The sequence below is a fragment of the Gopherus flavomarginatus genome, chromosome 15 (genome assembly GCF_025201925.1).
Source record: "Gopherus flavomarginatus isolate rGopFla2 chromosome 15, rGopFla2.mat.asm, whole genome shotgun sequence".
In the NCBI taxonomy this organism is placed as follows: Eukaryota; Metazoa; Chordata; order Testudines; family Testudinidae; genus Gopherus; species Gopherus flavomarginatus.
The window spans coordinates 16,027,812-16,044,923 of NC_066631.1; the positions used below are offsets into that span (position 1 = coordinate 16,027,812).

Genomic DNA, 17,112 nt, shown 5'->3' on the forward strand with positions numbered 1-17,112 from the left:
AATCTTTTATTAGAACTAAAACAGTCCAAGAAACAACTTTGCCCCAAGTTTCCAAAGACCCGCCTTGGCAAGTTTACCAAAACAGTAAAAGGTACACCTGGTGTGACATTTACACCTGCAAAATATTTGAAGACTCAATGGAAAGTTGCACAGGTCACAAACAAAGCCATCCATTTTGGATTCTAGGGCCACAAATGCCCCATCCTCTTCATCAGCATGGATTCTTGAAAAGCATCCTCCAGAGGATACCTGAATTTCTGATTATCCCTTTGGCTGGGCTCCAGACTGTTGAAACCTGAAGCTACCACACTACTTAGAAGCAATCATCCATTTTCAGGTACCCATGGAGAAAGTATTCCATTGCCAGTGGAAGTTCCTGCTTTCTCACATGCTGTCAGGGGACGTGTTTGATCATTTGGATTTTAAGCCCTAAGCTCCAGGTCTTGAGCAGAAAAAAGATCCATACTGGGAGGAATGGGCAGCACTTCTGAATTTATCTTGCTAAAAAACAGTATCTGATCAGTGTGATTGTATTCTCTAATGATTAGGGGATCCCAGCACTGCAGAAACAGAAAACTAATGAGGAGACAGCCTACATGCAAGAGGTTCCACAGGCTCTCCATCTGATAATATTGTCCTTTAACACTGACAGATTGACAATGCTTATTGGATTTCATAGAAAGAGAGTGTTCTGTATGGATATGAGAACAATTTAGGAAAAATCTCCAAGGAGAAAAACTGCAAAGCCACATGAAAACAGAATTAACAATGTTCCATGCCTTGCTTGGCAGACCTTGAAAATCCTACAGTATGTCTCAACATGATTACTGTGTTGTAGTAGCGTCCAGAGGTCGTCAGGGAATGGAGTACTCCAATGTACCAGACACTACACACAACAAAAAGACTGTCCCTGCCTGCCCTAAAGAGCGCTAAATGCTCGGGCATCTCGCCTTCCTAAACTACTTGTACTCCCACCAAATGTATTACTCTAGCTTCAGTAAAGAGTGATCTCCTTTAACCCCAAATCCTTGTCTAATCATAGCCATTACACACCCTAAGACCGCTCACAAAGACTGAATTGGTTGGATTTTAGCACCTTCCAGGACAACAATTTTTCTTTTACCATGGACTCAAAATTAGTTGTAATAGCTGTTCTAGACTTTCTTCCTAAAGGTAATTAAAGGCTGCTGCAGCCTATTATCCGAACACACATATGGAGCAATGTAATTACAATGTAAATTGCAGCAAGTTATTATTACACCACTCACACAGACTAAGATGAAAAAGAAAAATCATCTTTCATTTAACCAGCAAGGATACTTGTCATCTTCACAGACTCAGGCAAGACATCCACACCATCCAACCTATTAAAAAAGGTTGAATGTCCCTTTAATTTTGGTTATTATCCTGGTCTTATTGTCTAACACTAAGTTCAAAGAAATATGAACGTGGCCCACGCAGCTCATCTACCATAGCCCATTTCTGAAAAATTCAGTCCAATGTTGATTTGAAAGGCAAATGTGGAATCTAACGTCTAGTGAGTTGTAAAAACTCTGTCACAAATTCGCTGAAGATCTGGCAGCCATTCCTTCAATACACCCTCCTCACAGTTTTTACACCATGTGGTTTCTTTTACCATAATACTGTAAAACAAGAAGGCAAGATTCCAGCCCTATGATATGAGTCGATGCCTAAATCATTTATGATCTAATTTCTTGACTTGGTCTTGTCAATTCTTTCCATTATTTTTCTGTCTCAAAATAAACAAATTTTACAAACACACAGATGTTTAAGGAAGTTTCACCTTTGCCCTAACTTTTGCAACTTTTTCCAGCAGGATTTCCTCTATTTCAATAGCCAAAGAGGTTGTTTTTTTAAAGCAGTAAGAATTTTTTTTTTAAATATTTTTTATATAGTGTGCAATGAATATATCCGCAGACAGCGAAGTCAAACTTTTTTCATATCGCTTCCATTAACCTGACAAACCAGCCTCTCACATTTAGTGAGACAGTTAATTTCTCTGGGATGGACTGAATTTTAATTACTTGAGCAAAAAAAAAAACAACACATAATATGTTTCCATAATAGCCAGAACTAAGGCTCTGTCTACTTTCGTCAGTCAGGTGTGTGTGTGTGTGGGGGTGAGGGAAAACAAAAACAAAAAAGCCCACCTATGACCAACATAAGTTTGACTCACAACAGTGCCAGTGTGGACAGTGCTATGTCAGCGGGACACATGCTACCGCCGCTTGCTGGAGCTGCTTTAATTATGCCAACAGGAGAGGTCTCTCCCACCAGCACAGAACAGCTACACAAGAAACCTTACACGTGGCACAGTGGCTCAGCTGTGCCACTGTAGAGTCCGTAGCGTAGACATAGCCTAACAAGACACATAGCAATATCCATTAGCATTTGGAAGAACTATTAAGCCCTTGATAAGGGGCAAAGATCTAATCTGTAAAGGGCCTGAGAAGCCAGGGACGGATTAGGGTTTTGTGAGGTCCCTGGGCCAGAGCAAGTGGGTACCCCTTTCCATCCCTCCCACCTGCAGTGTGTCGCTCCCCCCTGGCCCACGCTCCTGCAAGGAAAATGGGGTCAGGGCATGGGGGCTTGCCCCATTCCACCCACCAGGCAGGTGAAGCGAGGCAAACCTCCACGCCTCGATTCCACTCCTTAGCTGGAGCACCGGGCAGAAGGCGGCAAGCTCCCGCACCTTGACCCCACTTCCTGGCTGGAGCGCCAGATGGGCAGGCAGAGCGGGGCAAGCCCTCGCGCCCTGATCCTGCTCCCTAGCATTAGCAGGCATCATGCGGAGCAGGTCAGAGTGCAGGGGTGCCCATTTTTCCAGGGCTCCCCAGTTGGCCGGGGCCCCAGGCACGGGCCCCACTGACCCAGTGCCTAATCCACCACTGTAAGAAGCAAACATGAATAAGAGTTTTTTTTAAATATATAAATGAATTAATTCAGCTGCAACACTCACACTTTTTAATTAGAAGCTAAAAGGTATTTGAAACCTTTGTGTTAGTTTCCCCAGAAATTTATGCTGCTTTGAAAACAATCGATTATCACCAGGAAATGAACAGAGATGGTTCTGCTGGGAACAATTTTCATCCCATTCAGGCCCACGGTACGAGTTTCAAAGAAATTAAAGTGTTGAATGTAACAAAGCCAAGGGACCCCCCTCCAAGACTGCACACCACCTGCTCAGTCAGGCATCACATTACTATATCCACGTTGTTCAACATTTCTTTCAAACAATGGATTAAAAAGGTACATTGTCAAGACTCAGACTTAAATTGGACTCATCAGCAGTATTATGATTGAGGAGGCACTAATTGCACTCTCTCTGCAGCCCCATTCTTCTGAGATAGGGCACTGAAGTGTACCACAATCACCTTCTCGATACACTTTTAGGAGAGCAGAGCTGACAGGCCCCGTGGGAGAAAGCATGAGTCTGTCTTCCTAGAGAACCCCTATGCCCAGGATTTTTTTTGTTGATGCTGAGTCTCTCAGATTAATATTAGCCATGTACTGGAGACGTTTCAATCCCTCATCCCACCTATTTATTTTATGTAAAATATTCTCAAGAATCAAGAGAGTGAGAGACTTAAAAACATTAATCCTTTTAAGCTAAGTGAGACTTTGGGCAGACAGAACTAAGAAGTTTATTTTGAATGAGAAAGGTGATTTTCCTACAAGGCCGGGGGGATTCTCAGCCTTTATCCCTCAGTAACCCCACAGCCAACCACCCTTTTTTCCTCCACTGACTCAACTTACAGCTTCCTGCAACTGCTCCTCTTTAGTTGTATGCCCCAGAATCCTTTGTGTTGCTTCATGGAGCTCTTAAGAGACAAGGCAATAATTGAGGGACCAGGACTTGTCTAAAGTAGGGAAACAAGGGTGGTTTTTCAATTGAGTTAGCTCAATCAAACTAGGTTAACTCGATTAAAACTCCACTTAATGCAATGGTCCCCAAAGTGGGGTCCACAGAGGAACATTTGAGGGTTGCAGCAGGGTACAGGCCAGGCCCACTCTGCTCCGGCCTCACCCACAGGCTCACAGCCTGGCCGTTGCCATTCCTGGCCCCATTCCCAGGCTCCCAGCCCAGCCATGGCTCCAGCCTCAGCCCTCTTACCCCTGTCTGCATCCCCTTGGAGCTGTGGCTCTGCTCCCAACTGTGGTTCCTGGAGTGTGCGGAAAGGGGGAAGGGCAGCACGACGCGAAAATTTTGGGGACCACTGACTTCATGCCTACACAGTTTAACATCTTGACTTGCTAAAATGCAGCTAGAGTTACAGTTTGGCTATAGGCACTCTGATCAGCGTACAGCGCAGCCAGCTAACTCGCCTTCAAATGTGCTTGTCTGTATCTTAACAAGTCATCTTTCCTGAAATCTGCCGCCCAGAACTGGGCACAATACTCCAATTGAGGCCTAATCTGCGCAGAGTGGAATGGAAGAATTACTTCTCGTGTCTTGCTTACAACACTCCTGCTAGTACATCCCAGAACGATGTGGGACTGTGTCAAAAGTCTTGCTATAATCAAGATATACAGAATGGAGAGAACTAAATAGTGGTGTCCTCTGGGAGTCTGTACTGGGACCAGTCCTGTTCAACATATTCATAAATAATCTGGAAAAAGGGGTAAACAGTGAGCTGGCAAAATTTGCAGATGCTACTAAACTACTCAAGATAGTTAGGTCCAAAGCAGACTGCGAAGAGTTACAAAGCGATCTCAGAAAACTGGGTGACTGGGCAATTAAATGGCAGATTAAATTCAATGTTGATAAATGCAAAGTAATCACATTGGAAAACATAATCCTAACTATACATATAAAATGGAGTCTAAATTAGCTGTAACCACTCAAGAGAGAAATCTGGAGTCATTGTGGATTAGTCTCTGAAAACATCCACTCAATGTGCAGCAGCAGCATTATCATTAAGAAAGAGATCGATAAATATCATATTGCTGCTATATAAATCCATAGTACACCCGCATCTTGAATACTGCGTGCAGATGTGATCGCTCCACCTCAAAGAAAAAAAAAAAGATATATTGGAATTGGAAAAGGTTCAGAAAAAAGCAACAATGATTAGGGGTACGGAACAGCTTCCCTATGAGGAGAAATTAATAAAATTGGGACCTTTCCGCTTGGAAAACAGACAACTAAGGGGGTATATGACAGATGTCTATAAAATCATGACTGGTGTGGAGAAAGTAAATAAAGTGTTATTTACTCCTTATCATAACACAAGAACAAGGGGTCACCTAATATGCAGCAGGCTTAACACAAACAAAGCAAGTATTTCTTCACACGACATACAGTCAATCTGTGGAACTCTTTGACAGAGGATGTTGTGATGGCCAAGACTATAACAGGGTTAAAAAAAGAATTAGATAAATTCATTGAAGATAGCCATTGATGGACCTATTAGCCAGGATAGGCAGGGATGGTGTCCCTAACCTCTGTTTGCCAGAAGCTGGGAATGGGCAACAGGGGATGGCTCACTTGATGATTACTTGTTCTGTTCATTCCCTCTGGGACACCTGGCATTGGCCACTGTCGGAAGACAGGATACTGGGCTAGATGGACCTTTGGTCTGATCCAATATGGCTGTTCTTATGTTCACTGCTATCCCCCTCCCCCTCATCTACTAGACCAATGACACACTCGAAGGAAATTAGGTTGGTTTGGCATGATTTGTTCTTAAATCCACATTGGCTATTACTTAGAACCCTATTATCCTCCAGTCAGTGGTTTTCAACCTGTGGTCTGCAGACCCCTGGGGCTCCACAGACATTGTATAAAGGATCTGTTAAAGGCTGTTATTACCATAGAACAGTGAAGATCCACACATTATGTTTAAGATTTCCAATGGGGTCCACACCTCATTTTGAAAATTTTTAGGGGTCCACAAATATAGGGAGGTTGAAAACCACTGCTTTAGGTACTTGCAAACTGATTATTAATTTTTTCCAGTTTCTTTCTGGATGTCAAAGTTAGTCTGACTGGTCTATAATTCCTGGGGTCCTCTTTGCTCCCCTTTTTACTTACAGGTATTATGTTTGCCCTTCTCCAGTCTCCTGGGACATCACTCATCCTCCATGAGTTCTTACAGATAGTTGTTAATGTTCCAAAATTGCTCCAGTTAAATAAGTACCCTGTGGTGCACCTCATCAGGCCCTGATGACTTGAATACTTAGTTATCTAAATATTCTTTAACCTATTCGCTTTGTTTTGGCGGCTCTCCTTCGCCACAAAGTAGAGGACCTACACTTTCCTTCATCTTTCTCTTGCTCCTAATGTATTTATAGCATCTCTTCTTATTGCCTTAATGTGCCTTGTGCCTTAGCCTTTCTGATTTTTGTTTTTACATGCTCATGCTACTCTTTTGTAATCATCCTTCGTAACTGTGGATTCCATTTGGATTTTGGCTTCCTCAGACAAAGGGGTGCCTCTATGCAATTTTTGTATTTACGTATCTATATTGGTTTAGAACAGTGGCTCTCAAACTTTTTTACTGGTGACACCTTTCACATAGCTAGCCTCTCAGTGTGACCCCCCTTATAAATTAAAAACACCTTTTAATATATTTAAACACCTCTATAAATGCTGGAGGCAAATAATAATAATAATAATTAGAGATATACCAATCTGCTAGAACTGGAAGGGACCTTGAAAGGTCATCGAGTCCAGTCCCCTGCCTACACTAGCAGGACCAATTTTTTTTTGTCCCAGATCCCTAAGTGGCCCCTTCAAGGATTGAACTCACAACCCTGGGTTTAGCAGGCCAGTACTCAAACCACTGAGCTATCCCTCCCCCTAAAGTGGGATTTGGGGTGGAGATTGACAGCTCGGAACCCCCCAGGGGATAACCTTGCAACTTCCTGAGGGGTCCCTCCCCCACTTTGAGAATCCCTGGTTTAGAAGCAGATAGATGAAGGAGCAGCAAAAAAAAATTGTGCTTAGATCAGCCGTAGGAAACAGATACCAGAGATTAAAATATTTCCATTGTTTAAAAAGAAATTAGATGCTTTACTGTGCCCAAGCAGATCACCTCTTAATTCACTTCTGTGAAGTGTGCTAAGGCTTACGACACTCCCGCATTGGTAAGTATTAGTTTTCCCATAATTAAAGTGGAGATAGTGAAGCACAGAGATCTCAGAAACTTGTGAGATGGGGGAGGCATGTGACTTGCCCAAGGTCACAGAGCAAGGCCATGTCTACATCTAAAATTTTGCAGCGCTGGTTGTTACAGCTGTATTAGTACAGCTGTATAGGGCCAGCGCTGCAGAGTGGCCACACTTACAGCAACCAGCGCTGCAAGTGGTGTTAGATGTGGCCACACTGCAGCGCTGTTGGGCGGCTTCAAGGGGTTTTGGGGAAGGCGAGAGCAAACCGGGGAAGGAGACCAGCTTCGCCGCGGTTTGCTCTCGCGTTCCCCGAACAAGCAGGTCTCCTTCCCTGCGGTTTGCAGGGTGGTTCGCGGAACGCGAGAGCAAACCGCGGCGAAGCTGGTCTCCTTCCCCGGTTTGCTCTCGCCTTCCCGGAACCACCCAGCAAACCTCAGGGAAGGAGACCTGCTTGCTCGGGGGTTCGGCGAACGCGAGAGCAAACCGGGGAAGGAGACCAGCTTCGCCGCGGTTTGCTCTCGCGTTCCGCGAACCACCCTGGAAACCGCAGGGAAGGAGACCTGCTTGCTCGGGGTTCGGGGAACGCGAGAGCAAACCGGGGAAGGAGACCAGCTTCGCCGCGGTTTGCTCTCGCGTTCCCCGAACAAGCAGGTCTCCTTCCCTGCGGTTTGCACGGTGGTTCGCGGAACGCGAGAGCAAACCGCAGCGAAGCTGGTCTCCTTCCCCGGTTTGCTCTCGCCTTCCCGGAACCACCCAGCAAACCTCAGGGAAGGAGACCTGCTTGCTCGGGGGTTCGGGGAACGCGAGAGCAAGCCGGGGAAGGAGACCAGCTTGATTACCAGAGGCTTCCTCAGGTATGCTGGGATACCTGCTTATTCCACGGAGGTCAAGAAAAGCGCTGGTAAGTGTCTATATTTGATTACCAGCGCTGGATCACCAGCGCTGGATCCTCTACACCCGAGACAAAACGGGAGTACGGCCAGCGCTGCAAACAGGGAGTTGCAGCGCTGGTGGTGCCCTGCAGATGTGTACACCTCCTAAGTTGCAGCGCTGTAACTCCCTCACCAGCGCTGCAACTTTCTGATGTAGACAAGCCCCAAGTCTCTAGCAGAGATGCAGGAACCCAATGCCCAGGTCACAGTAGTGCACTCTCCTCACAAAAGGCAGAATACTAGCGAACTGGAGTGTAGCAGAGATGAATATGGGAAAAGCTCCCCCGTTTTTCTTCTTTGCTCTGCTTAATTGGGTTAAATGAATTCATCCCATTTTTAAGATACTCCTCAACTCAGAATTGTCTCCCTTGAAACTCCTTTGCCACAATATACACATTTCTAGCTGATCCCAGTTCTATTATCTGTTCATATCTGACATTCCATCAGACCAGATATAATCTGAACAACTTCATTCCTTAGATACAGGTACATCTGATCCCAGCTGGCTGACATGTGTGGACACGCTGGGCACTGCTGTCATATGCCAATTACGTAAAACATTCTGTCAAGCACACAACTCTTTGTGAGCCCAAGATGTCAAAGTGCTGATCTCAGTACAAGGAAAGAGATTACTACAGCTCTTCTACTTATTCTGTGTTGGATGGAACTTCAGAGACATTGCTTGGGGAAGGAGGCAAGATAGCCAGAAACACCCAACAGGTTGTGGCTCAGCTGCAGGAGATGCTTAGTCTGGTTTCAAAATTATAACCATAGTAACATCAGTGTTTTAGATCACAACACATCAAGTAAGGAATTATGAGATTATCCTTTCGAGCAGCTCATGGACAATGAAAGAGGAAGTCAGAAAGGTCAACACAGATTTGTTTCTCGGACACTGGCATCCACACTGTACCTCCTGGGGATGTTCAAAAACAAAGAGGAATTAAAGTATGAGGAAGCAGAGGGAGGGGGGTGGGTATAAAGAAAAATGCTTTTTTAAACCATACATAAAAATAACTGTGACCACGGCATATATGTAAGTTCCTTTAGAAGAGGAAGGAAGTGGTTGGTATGCTGGCCTGGGACTTGGGAGACCCAGGTTCAATTCCCTAAACCCCACATATTCCCTGTATGACTTTGGGAAAGTCACTTAGTCTCTCTCTGGCTCAGTACCCCATGTGTAAAATGGGAACAGCAGCCCTATGCTTTACAGGGCTGTGGTGGGGATAAATACAATCAAGACTGTGAGGCGCTCAGATACTACATTGACTGGGGAGGGTGGGGTACGTGTGTCATATAAGTACCTAAGAGTTTGATAGCTAGATAAAAGTCAGTGCCTATAGTTAACACTACAAAAAGTGGCTGTCCAGGGTAAACTATACAATATTCCAGCACTGTTTTTAAACTTGACTACAGAAAAACGGAAAATGATTTATTCAGAGCCATGTCCCCACCTTCTCACTGGACCAGATTTTTTTCCAGCAAATCCACACAAGGTAACTTTGTTGTCCAGATTATAAAACTACTATTGCAGTTAACCTTGCTTAATTTCTTTCTTTAAATAAGCCTGGAGACGCAAATATCTGCATAAATCACCAACTCATCACAGAAAAATTTCTTCCTGCCTTCAGCTCCAAGCAAATATTATGAGAAACAGAACATGGCAAAACAATGATGGATTAAGAAGATGGCACTAAAATTACGATCTGACTGCACAAACTCAAGGCTTTAAATCCTCTCCCCAGCACAGGTTTCCTCCTCATACCTCCCAAAACTATCCACCTCCACACAGTATAGGAGATGCCCTTCCATGAAACCCAAACTCAATGTCTCCCAATTCTCTTCAGTCCCAATCTTCACCCCACTGATCCTAGGCTGGGCTCACCACAGGTGCAATGACAAGGAATTACATTTTTCTTTCTTTCTCCTGTCTATGGATTTAGCAATAAGGCAACAAAAGTGTCTTCATTTTTTTCTGCAGCAGTGTATGCCATTTCTCCTTCAGAGGATACAGTCCTCTACATGGGGTTTCTCTCTTCCCCACCAACCTTCAGAGGTTGGGTTCTCCAAAGAGAGGAATTACGGGAGGAAGAGGATTACTATTGAGGAGAGGTAGGAGGGCAGACAGGTTGGCATAGCTGAGCCTCAGAAGTTTGGAAACCTGAGTCATGGCTCACAGACAGACTGAGAGCTCTCGGAGACCACCGGGAACATTTTGCACTGGCCTCGCTAGTTCTTTCAAGTACAGTCTCCATCAGCTGAAATTACAACACAGGCCTGTTCCTGAGACAAGAGTCAGCATGTCAGAACACCATGTTCATTATGACCAGTGATGGCAATGGTCCACCATGGAACAGGGCTTATTGAACTAACATAGTAAGATGGAACAACCTAGCTACAGGACCACTTCATGTTCTACTGAAAGGGAGGGAAACTGCTCTGGGTTTGGCTTGCACATCACACATTAAAAGAAAAGGGGCTTCTCAGAGACTATACTACCATACATAAAAGAGACTACTAGCACGATTACTCCCTCTTTTTGTGTTTGCACAAAGCACTTTTAAACACAATACTCTGCATGGTTTTAAATACAAATAGGTGTCTTAAAGGTAATCTGACTATCTGGGAACAATAGTTTTAGCCAGCTTTGAACAAGGTTCCAAAAGCCTTTAGCTGATCCGTGGAGCAGTAAGTGCTTGCAGGCTGGGAAGAGTGAATGAAAAGGCCATCATTCCCCCTTTCCCTCCCTACCAAAAGTAGAGCTTTGATCATTTCCCCAACACATTTAACACCCCTGCAGATTTGCTACCAGTTGCATAACACTGAAGAGAATATTCACTCTAAAAGAGCCTGCTCATGTTTAGAGTTTGGAATGCTGTATCCAACTTAAGCATCCCCAGCAGGCAGATGAGAGGAGAAGTCTGGAATCAGAGGACACAGGAGACATTTCAAAAAGCAATTTCTTTCCACAGCACCCTCTGAAATCAAAGCAGTTTAGTGACAATTCTGTGTAATTACTGCCACCTTGTGCTCAAAGAAGAAACTGCAATTACTCTACAGAGCATATTGCAAGGAAAGATTCCTTCACAGACCATAATTAAAGGAACAGTTATGATCAGTAGGCCTGAAATCTGACCCGTTTTGTTTTGCTTAGATCTGTTTGCAAAGTCTTTAACTACTTGTCTTTTATCCCCCAAAATAAATACTTTAATGTAGTTGTTTTTTTAAAATGAGCAGCAAAAGAAAAAATCAATGGCAGCAGCATAACACTGACAATAATGCTTCACACTTATATGGTGCTTCACGCGTTCAAAGTGCTGTACAAACTAACCATTCATACACAAACCTACAACAACAAACTAGCAAACATTTAGAATGAAGGGAAGAACAACAAAGCAACTTGCAGTTTTAAGATTTAATCTTCCATGGGCTTATTACAAACAGTGAGATGGAAGAAAAGATTTGAAGTTTGCAGACGATATCGTAACAATATCCTTTTAAAAACATCATCTAACAGCATTATGAGCAGCAAAACCTCTGCAGTTATTAGCATAGGTTAAGATCAGTCTTTTTGACTGAAAAGAGCCATTAACCAAAGTTCTGTTCTGCTTCCCTCTTACAAGCAGACCTTCTAATCCAATCAGAGCCTTTTCTGGAACCCTAATTATTGCTCTGACTAATCAGGCTTGAGAGCGTCAATGGTGGTGGTCAGTTTACTCATGCACACAATCTCACTGAAATTTCTAGGTGCAATGCAGGAATAAGACAAGCAGGATTCAAGTTCCAGGAAAACCAAAACATCTATTGTCAGCCTTCGCCACTACAAATTGTGGGGAATTTTTCAGGGTTGCTTCTCCCTTCCTATCTTCCAAGCATGTACCAGGCACAGACTACATTCCACAGGGAAAACAATTAGGACCATGAGAGCATTATGGATATTAGCATTCAGTCAGAAAGATTTCCCATTTTTTGGTTAAAACAAACATGTCCTAGTAAATCTTTATTCTAGTTTCAACACTTGCCCCTATAAATAGCTATTTAAAAGCCCTCAGAACTCATTTATGGAACTAAGAGACAAAAGTTTCTCTCTTCACAAATCAAGTAAGGGCTATAAGCAAGTAAAACAACATGTATTTTATTAATAAAACCATTACTACCTACCTCCCCTGTGATTGGGTTGGTCCCATACTTCTTTATCCAAGGAACAATACTCCTGAAAAGAGAGGAGACATGACAGATAGTCATACACAGACTTAGGAACCCACGTTCACTGTAAAGACCTGTTTTATCATCTCTAACTGGTTATGAAAGCCCAACTACAGAAGTATTTGAAAGAGGCAAGCAGCACCAAGTGACCTTTTATCATTGACACTGTACTGCAGCTTTGCAAAAGGTTAGGAGCACACCAACTCCTCCCATGATAGTGATATTTTACATATCCTACAAAAATGTTATTTGCCCTAGATGAGTGGGCAAAGCTGATGCACACTCCACAGCAGAATTTTCCCCCACAGTATTTACAGATGGCTTCTCTCATTAGACAAACAAAACAATGTCCCCTTCTGACTTTTAAAAATGAAAGACAAAGGCATTTTTTAATCTGCAAGTCTTGGCTTTTGCTGACTGCTTGCTGCAGTTTAACAGTGGTGAGTACATCTCCACAGAAGAAATGAAACCCAATGACCGAATAGTCTCCAAAACCTCTAAGTGAGCTGAGAGGGAAATGAAGGTATTTTTAGTGTTTATATGACTCCTCTTCCCAATGCACATAGTAGACAAAGTTACCCCAAAGTGCTGCTGCATGATGAATTTTTCATGTATTATAAATCTCTGAGTCCCTCCACACCTGAGTTCCCCTGCCATGCTATCAAACTGGTAGGAACACAAAAGGTTACGGACCATCATAAAATAGCCTGTGCCAAGAGGCACAGTTAAAAGCACACTGCTCCACCACATAAACACTGTGCATTTACAGCAACGGCTGTAGCCTTCTACATATAGCTATGATTTTGAGAAACAGAACCATCTGAGAAGCGAGATAGGCTTGGACTAGAAATCTAAGCACCAGAGGGAGAGACAGGAACTCGTGAATTCTAATTCCAGTTCTGACACAGATTCCAATCATGACCTCGAGCAAGTCACTTAGCCTAAAGAAAAACCAAAACAAAGAAAATAAAAATGGAAGTGAATGACTTACAGCAAATCAAAGACTGTTCCATCTGGTGTGCAAACTGGATATTCGAATGGTTGCAGAGATAAACTAGGGAAAAGTACACATTTATTTCAGATTTATCAATGTCACCTGGAAAGTCACAATACTAAACTAGCAAATATCATTAGCTTCTCTTTGAGCCCTAAACCCAGGTCTACATCAGTGAACATAGAGCGAGCCTTGCAACTTTCATCTGACTATGTGGAACTTACTGATACTGCATCTTCATTTCTTTCATTCTAGCGTCCGTGTTTCATCAGCAAGAAGTAAACTCTAAGCACAAAGAACTAAGATGTGAAAGGCCCTTGCAACTTAATCATTGGCTCTAAGTGATGCAGGACAGATCAAGGATATAAAACACAGTGAAGGGGAACAATATGAGCATCAAATCTAGAATTTTATAAATATGAACTTATTTGAACTTTGCATGTTAATTCTTTGCAAATTTTACAGTTTATATATTCCTTTTGAACTTTACAGTTATTACATATAATCTCTCAGACACTGGGCTTCATGGAGTCAAAACAAATTTCAATCCTTGATGAAATTTTGTTGGTGTCACATTAAGGAACGATAGTTACTTTCCCTGATGTCTGTCTGCTCTATCTACCACTACAGGAAACATGATCTGGTTAAGGACTCAAGACAAAATAGATTTTTTTTATATCTTACCTGCAGTGATCAAAAGATAAACGTCTAAAATTTGCTTGTGGAATATCTGTTTACAAGAACAAAAAGCAAAATAACTTTCAAAAATCCAGAGTATTGGGGCAGTCAAAGTGCTTCTGATATTTACTATTAATCATATGTGATCTATATTTGGAAATTACTGTTTTTTATGTGTCAGGTAGTGATTTGCTCCTGACAAAGACAAATAGTCTAAATCTTGTGAAACAGTAACAAAAACCAAAACTTCACAAACCAGTGCAGTGCAAACCTCCAGTCTGCGCCACAAATGAAACCGGAAGAGTTAGAAAAAGGCAAGCTTTTAAAGTAGTTGAGATACTCCTTGGCCCGTTTCCCCCTCTCCCCCAATTTTTATGGTTTTACAACCACATTATCCTTTTTTTTTTTATCTCTTCCTTCTCTCTTTTTAAAATCCACACTGACAACAAGGGAATTTAATCAACTATAAAGGGGGAAAGTGAAACTGACAATACACAAAGAGCTGTCAAATGTACCATGTACAGTAACTCTTCACTTAAAGTAGTCCCGGTTAATTTGTTTTGTTGCTGATCAATTAGAGAACATGCTCATTTAAAGCTGCGCAATGCTCCCTTAAAACATTGTTTGGCAGCTGCCTGCTTTGTCCACTGCTTGCAGTAAGAGCAGCCCGTTGCAGCTAGCTGGGGGGGTGGGGGAGGTCTTGGAACCAGGGTGGACCAGCAGTCCCCCATTAGCTCCCCACTCCCTTAAGGTCCTTGTGCAGCAGTCGCCCAACAGGCTATCAACTGCCGGCAGTTCAGCTGTCCCTCCCCCGACTGCCTTGGAGCTGCTCCCAGGAGCCTCCTGCTTGCTGTGCAGGAGGCTGGGAGAGGAGAATTACTGTCAGGGAGTCCCCCTCCTTCCTGCCCCCCCGCCCCAGATTACCCCATCAATAGAGCAGGGATGGGGACAGGACAGGGCTCCGACAAAAGGCAGTGTACTCAGAGTGGGGTTAGTGTACTTAAAGGGGAAATGCGCCTCTCTCTCACACACACATACACAGAATGTGTGTCTCTGTCTGCCATGTTGTCTCCCCTCCCTCCATTCGTGCTGCCTTGTAGAGTGTGAGGCTACATTAACAACCCTTGAGGACTCAGCCAAATGCTAGTTCATCATTTAGCAGCAAGGCATTCCCTGGGAAATATCCTACCCCCTGACTTCATCACCTCAACCAAGCTTCACAATCTTCATTGCCGTGTACGGTATTAAATTGTTTGTTTAAAACTTATACTCTTTGTGTGCGTGTGTATAAATTCCCTTGAACCTACCCCCACCTCCCATTTACATTAATTCTTATGGGGAAATTGGATTCGCTTAATATTGTTTCACTTAAAGTTGCATTTTTCAGGACATAACTACAACGTTAAGTGAGGAGTTACTGTAAATAAGTTTGGGGAGGGCACTCCGAGCATGAAAGGCAGTCTGAAAGAAGGGGTGGAGATGCCTATGCGAAAAAGAAACAAATGAGGTCTATACTGACATCAGAGGCTTTGACACTTGGAAGGGGTGGGGGAAAGAATGGATGAGACCAGGTAAGAGACGTGACGTACGGCCGTGAAGGCAAAGACAGGGAGTTTAGGTATGATGGACAATATAATGTGATACTACTAAGGACACTCAAAGGAGAAGCTGGGGATGACATGGTTGAAATGACAGCATTTTGGATTTGTGGACAAGGTTAGCATTAGAGACCTGAAAGGAGACGACAAGTGTAGGTGGAAGATGCTCAGGATGTGAACAAGTGATTTAGTTATAGAAGAGAAACAGGTGAGATTTTCATATTCTGTGGAAGAAAAGGTGACAGGGCTCAGCAGAAGCCTGATTGTGAGGGAAGAAAGAAGGTGGAGTCAAATATAACACCCAGGCTACAGGTATCAGGACCCCACTGCGACTACAAGGATGGTGGAGTTGTTAACCCCAACTGAGAAGGCAGGAACTGGACTGGGTTTGGGAGGAGCTCCGATGTGGTGATGCTGAGATTAAGATGGCAGTGAACTATCCAGGATGGTACTTCACAACAACAGAGGGAAGTGCAAGACTGAGGAAAGGGATACAAGCCCAGAGTGGAGAAGGATATCTGAAAGTCGTTGATATAGAAATGATAAGTAAACTGATGTACAACAAACACATGGGGTAACCAGGGGACAGGGCACAGAGGGAGAAGAAAAGAGGGCTAGAATGGCATCTTGAAAGATTCCACCAAAAAAAAAGAGGGTAAACAGAGAAAAAGAGGCACTGCATGCATGGTTGGAAAAGTAGAGCAAGATCCAAGAGAGGATACAACCAAGGAAGGCAAGGAAGATAGGACATGATGAAGGAGAGAGCAGCCAACAAGATCAAAGGCAGCAGAAAGGAGAAGGGGGTAGCATGGCAAGTAGGCCTTGAGACTTAGCCAAGAGAAGATCATTCAGAACTTCGATGAGAACAGAATAAGGAAGCAAGGGGAAGGAGACATCAACACTCAAGTGTGAACATACACATTAAATATAGAATCAGTCACAAGAATTAATATAGAAAGAAAACACAGCAACTTTAAACCATTTACCTGATTTCTTTCCTCCATAAAAGTGTGTGTATTCTGCACATGTTATGTACCTAAAAAGTAAAGGGAGGGGGAGTGTTAATGCTTAAAACATCACACTACAACACTAACTATATTTAGCAGAAATTGATGACTTTTCCAACTTACAAAGTTCTATTAATAAGAGATGTTAAACATTCTTAGTTACCTGACTTTTTCACACCTTCACCCAGTATTAACCAACTCCGATACTAGGTGTCACAACTTGGTCTTCCTAATATCCAGAACAGGGCCTTTGGGCAATACCACAATAAGAAGAAAACAAGAGTGTGCTTTCACTATATCCTAACAGAGCTAGTGACATCCATGTTATAACACGATTTTATTTTATTGTCACCATGGATGGGAAAGCATAATTCCACAACTAAATCAGGGAACTGTGCTTTAAACTTGGGAGCTAAAGGACCAAGGCTGACCCACAGCTCCCTAATACAGCTGTTGTTTCGTATTTTCCCAGCCAAACCTTTTTTTTTTTAAATTGTGTAATACAGATATCCCAACCCATGCCCAAGGTGTGAGCTTGCACACAGTATTTGTAAAGCAGACAA

General features: G+C 43.2%; 1 protein-coding gene across 2 annotated transcripts in view; it reads right to left on the reverse strand.

The window, feature by feature from the left end:
• Positions 1-17,112, reverse strand: part of PPIL2 (peptidylprolyl isomerase like 2) — a 120,888-nt gene that overhangs the window by 102,577 nt on the left and 1,199 nt on the right. The window contains exons 2-6 of one of the 2 annotated variants that reach the window (XM_050924238.1): positions 16,529-16,578; positions 13,951-13,996; positions 13,264-13,326; positions 12,228-12,279; positions 8,892-8,982 (exon numbers count right to left, since the gene is read on the reverse strand). In XM_050924238.1, the coding sequence (XP_050780195.1) occupies positions 8,892-8,982; positions 12,228-12,279; positions 13,264-13,326; positions 13,951-13,996; positions 16,529-16,578 (302 nt within the window). The remainder of the gene's footprint in view (positions 1-8,891; positions 8,983-12,227; positions 12,280-13,263; positions 13,327-13,950; positions 13,997-16,528; positions 16,579-17,112) is intronic. The other variant, XM_050924239.1, reaches the window with a different exon arrangement.